Raw genomic sequence first — 4,728 nt, 5'->3', positions numbered from 1 at the left:
GAAACAAATATTTCGTCGCCGCGTGGTAATATATCCTTTCAATATATTAAAAAATTACATGAGGTGCAAGAAGAAGAAGATTTGAAATTAGCAAATAAAATATCTGTGGCACATGCAAACTTTCATAAGAAAGAGATGAACGTGGGATTGGCTGTGCAAGTCATTAGTAACGGTGTTGCGGATGCAATAGATTATTTGAGGATAAGTGACAATTCTCGATTTGCAGGTAGTGAAAGCACTACCGAATTTTTAAGAATTTTCGATCAGTTATTCAATATAATGAATAGTCGCTCGGCATTTGCAAAGGGATATAAATCCCCTATATTTCTACATAATATTGAATACATAAACGAATTTTTCGAAAATACAAGGAAATATATATATATATACAAAACCTAACAATTAATGGAAAGACTATTCTGTGCCATAACAGAAAAACGTTTGCACTTGGCTTTATTGCTAATACATTTAACACATTAGGATTAAGTATTTCATTGTTAAGAGAACCAGACGGTTTAAAATATTTTTTAACATATAAATGTTTGCAGGACCACTTAGAGTTATTTTTTTTGTGCATTTTAGACTTCGCGGAGGGTGGAATGACAATCCAAGTACGTTAGAATTCATGTGGGCAATGAGAAAACTTATTTCGAAACAACGTTACTGTCAGTATTAATTGTCGTGATCCCAGAGAGAGACAATTACAATACGAAATTTTGTCAGAAATGATTTCTTTATTTCCTGATGTGCCTTCAAGTAAGGTCGAAATCTGACTGCCGACAAGTTTGCTGGAGACCGAGGGTCCCAGGGCCAAGGAAAATTATCGTAGCTAAACTGTGCAGTGGAGGAGGGGTGCCAAGGTTTACATAGAGACGGAGAGGATGGTGAAAATGGATAAAGAGAAAGTTGGGGACAGGAAGTGTTTGGGAAAAGGTTTGGACCATAAACAGATGGAGGTAATTTATGGGAGGGGCGATGTGACTTGGAGTATCTGACACCTCCCATCTTTAGATTAATTTACGGTTTTCCAAAACGTAAATTAATTAAATTCTACAATACTTGAATATTATAAATATATATAAATGGTTTGTAAGATATTAGCTAAATTTGAGAAAAACATTATAAGAAATACATTAATAAGGTAGTAATCAAAAGTGTGAATGAGACGTCTAAGAATATTTACTTATGTCTAAAGAATCGATTAATCTAAAGAGTAAATATCATTAAATCTAGAGAAAAATAAAGAAAAGAAAGAGAGAAAAGAAAATAAAAAAAATAAAAATAAATTGAAAGTAATATTAATTATTAAATATAAGCTTATAACTACGCTTATACTATGTTATTATTGAACAAATAGTAGATGTGGGTGAGCTATGGGGTTACAATTTTCTCTTCCTTTGGGGGGGGGGGGGGTAATTGGCTCAGTCCATGATTATGGAAGGTGCACGGGATGTTGATCTTCTTGATCCGTGTCGTCCGATAAGTCTGGTTGAAGAGTCGTTTCGGTGCCATCCATCGGTAGAGTAGTCTGGTAGTAAGTCGAGTGATCTTTCCGTCGACCTGGGCCCGTTTTCTTTCAGAAGTTTTGACAATTGTCCCCTCGTTACGGGATCGGCGTTGACGTTTGTATTAATGATTTTGAAGCAGCAGGTATCATCCATTGACTTCAGGTTCCTTGTGGGGCACAGACACTTGGCTGTTGAATGTAGCACGCCACATCGACGTAAAAGATGTATTCCAAGTATTAATGCGAGAATGGATATTATTACGCTCAATGCGATGATGGACCAGCGATTATGTTGAACGATAACTGGTTTATTTAATTCTCCTTCCAGCAGGTTATCCAATTGAATAAGTTTATGATTGGAGTGTTTATGTTCTTCGACATTAACATCTGTGATTTTGACTGGCGCTAATCGTATCGGAGTGATTGTGGGATTCTCGTCATACTTTGGGCAGCAATCTTCTTCGGTAGTTTTATGTATTATTAGGCTGTGGCTGTGATTTGCAGTGATACCAAATGATGGTTCTAGGGCGATTGTTTCCGTATAACCCTTGCATTGGGGTTCGAGGCGGATAATTCCTGATGATTTTAATTCGACGGCCTCAATGTGCATCGAGGAGCATGTGAGCGTCAAATGTAGTGGGTGTGAAGCGGTGAAAATCCATTTGTTATTTTGGATGTAGTACCATCTCTCAAAGTTGCCTTTGATTGTATGTGTTCGGCATGATGGAGGTATTCCTCTTGTGTTAGATGTGAGTAATTTTGTCTCACATATCGGTTGACCAGTTGTCCGGATTATGTGGTTGATAGCACAGATGCGCTCGTTGGTATCGGCTGTCAAACATATTTCGAGATTTTGAAGCATTGCATAATATACCTTATTTGTACTTAATAGCTTGTAGGGAAAACTAGGTTGGATATAAAGGTAGGTGTTCGGAATGTTATGAAGAACAGGTAGTGGTAACATTTCGAAAAATTCGAATTGAATTTCTTTGACTAACGGGATTTTGATAATGAACACTAATACATTATTGATGTAGGCTACGCTTAATTTATATAATCTGTCGTATTTGTACATATTAGAATATGTTAGTGGAATGGGCCATTTCAATCCGTTCTGGAGAACAATGTTACTCAATACATCAAAAAGATGTTGAGGAGATATTATTTGTGGATGTAGTATATTTTGCCTTGCTAGTGAAATGGAAGAGGTAATCAAATTGCAGTATTCATCTAGTTTTGAGTACATCTGCGTTAGCGAAAATATTTGTTCTAAAATAAGATGTCATGTAAGAATATTGTTTAAGAAATTTGTCGTTGAGTTTGAGAAACGAGTAAGTAAATTCATATTTTCGTTAAGTTTATCTTCGTCGGCTTTGAAGCTTTGGGTGGAAGAATTAAAATTTTGAATGGTGTTGGTTATGATCGCAATTTGTTGTTTCATTAATAAGTGGACGTTTCTGTTTCCTAGAACAATTGACTCTATAGCTTCTTTGTAAAATCTGGCGTCTTCGGCATTTGGCGAGTTGAATAACCAGTGCAATGCATCAGATGCGATATCGAATAATCCTCTTTTTACTATTTTGCTTCCTACATTCGATTGGTTATTTATCATGAATTTTACGGTATCGATTTTATTTTTGATTGCCACGATGTGCGAGTGTATGGTTTTGAAGGAGCTTTGACAAAAATTTGCGTTGCCGTTAAGTGCTAATTTGTTAGAAATGTGTGTACACGTGGTTAAAGATTTTGTATAAAGCTTGAATAGTAGGTCATACTTTTGATCCGGTATAGTGATATTAATGTGGGTTAATAGGGTGTATTGGGAATTCGATAATCCTATCTTTCCTAATTGGTTGTAGTATAAGCCCATATGGGACTAGGAAACTGGATGTTACTAGTGTCAACAAGGTGGATAGCCTGCGTTGTTTCTTATTCGTCTCCATCTCCTGAAACAGAAGGATTCAGTAGGTTAGTGTGGTAAGTTATCAATTTCCTGTTCTTTAAAACTTGGACTGTACTATTTGAATTGATTTTTACGATTTTATATGGACCTTTGTAATTTGGTGTAAGTTTTTTATTCAGACCAACGGTAGTTTGTTTAGAACGTAAACTAAATCAACAATTTTGTAACTATGAGAAATGATTTTCTTGTCGTAATAAGTTTTTGATTTTGTTTTAGCTTGTACCAAATTATTTCTTGCTATTTTCTGTGTGTAATTTAGTTTTTGTTGTAAGTTAACTACATAATCATCGTAAGAGTACCTTAGTGTTGGTTCTTGTGTTATTTTACTGGGTAAATATGCTTTATTTCCGAAGAGTATCTCGTATGGAGTGAATCCGGTCGATTTGTGTACGTGAGTATTGTAAGCTAGCATTGCGAAAATTATAAACTCGTCTCAGTCTGTTTGTCTATCATTTATGTAATGTTTTAAGTAATCTTTTAAAGTTAAATGTGACCTTTCTAGTGCTCCGTTTGTCTGGGGGTGATAAGGAGATGATAATAGATGTTTGGTGTTAAATAGTTTGGTAAGATCCTTCATTAGCTGTGACGTAAAATCGGTTCCTTGATCAGAGAGTATAGTCCTAGGGATTCCGAATAGTGTTATAAATTTAGAAAGTTCCGTGGCAACGGTTTGCGCTTCGTGATTTTGTATGGGTACGGCATATGAAAACTTAGTAAGATCGTCTTGCATTGTTAGTATGAAACGGTTGTTATTCATGGTGTTACGTCCCAGCTTATCTGTGACTCTTTCTTGGGATCTTCGTCTTCAATTAAAGAGCTAAAGCTCACCTTAACTGTATTCGCTAACGGGAAAGAGCAATTCGGAATTGCAATGATTGTTTTCAAGGTTTAGCATATAAATATGTATTGTTACAAAATAATGAGTTTATATTACAATATCGGTTTTGGGAAATCAAGTATACAATTATGTAGGTACGTTACCGCTTGTCGGTCTTACAGTTTGGTTGTACCAGCTATCTGTTGTGGTCCCAGGGCTGTGCTGTTGCAAGGATCTGTTTGTCGGCAACTATCACTCGCGACACGGGTCTCTACTAATTAACAACGGACTTTCCTCGGTAACGACGCGGCGCGCGGACGATTACTCTATCCGTGACTACAATAATTTAGTATTTGACGACCAAAGCGCGGCGCTGAGTGCGTGTTCGATTGACGATAAAGGTTCGATGTGATCTTAACCGATTATACGTCGGACTTTCGT

The 4,728-nt window shown here is 36.3% G+C and overlaps 1 protein-coding gene across 4 annotated transcripts; it reads right to left on the bottom strand.

Moving 5' to 3' along the window:
- Positions 1-433: 433 nt before the first annotated feature.
- On the bottom strand, positions 434-4,682 carry LOC128874266 (uncharacterized). 4 transcript variants are annotated; one of them, XR_008456619.1, is made up of 3 exons: positions 4,452-4,682; positions 3,403-3,453; positions 434-2,338 (listed from the first exon to the last, which is right to left on the bottom strand). XR_008456619.1 is itself a non-coding variant. In XM_054118815.1 (2 exons), the coding sequence occupies exon 2, from the start codon at positions 2,751-2,753 to the stop codon at positions 1,422-1,424; it is 1,332 nt and encodes a 443-aa protein (XP_053974790.1). In that variant the 5' UTR covers positions 2,754-3,453; positions 4,452-4,682; the 3' UTR covers positions 434-1,421. The 4 variants fall into 4 exon arrangements, 2 of the variants coding, with proteins under 2 accessions (XP_053974790.1, XP_053974791.1); XR_008456618.1 differs by having other exon boundaries at positions 4,468-4,682; XM_054118815.1 differs by having other exon boundaries at positions 434-3,453.
- Between the last annotated feature and the right edge of the window lie 46 nt (positions 4,683-4,728).

The sequence above is a fragment of the Hylaeus volcanicus genome, chromosome 3 (genome assembly GCF_026283585.1).
Source record: "Hylaeus volcanicus isolate JK05 chromosome 3, UHH_iyHylVolc1.0_haploid, whole genome shotgun sequence".
Classification (NCBI taxonomy): Eukaryota; Metazoa; Arthropoda; class Insecta; order Hymenoptera; family Colletidae; genus Hylaeus; species Hylaeus volcanicus.
The sequence above is the reverse complement of the archived record's forward strand: the minus strand, read 5'-3'. Positions and strand labels throughout refer to the sequence as shown.

Coding starts and splice junctions, on each gene's coding strand:
- LOC128874266 (XM_054118815.1), bottom strand. CDS start 2,753: ATGTACTCAAAACTAGATGAATACTGCAATTTGATTACCTCTTCCATT.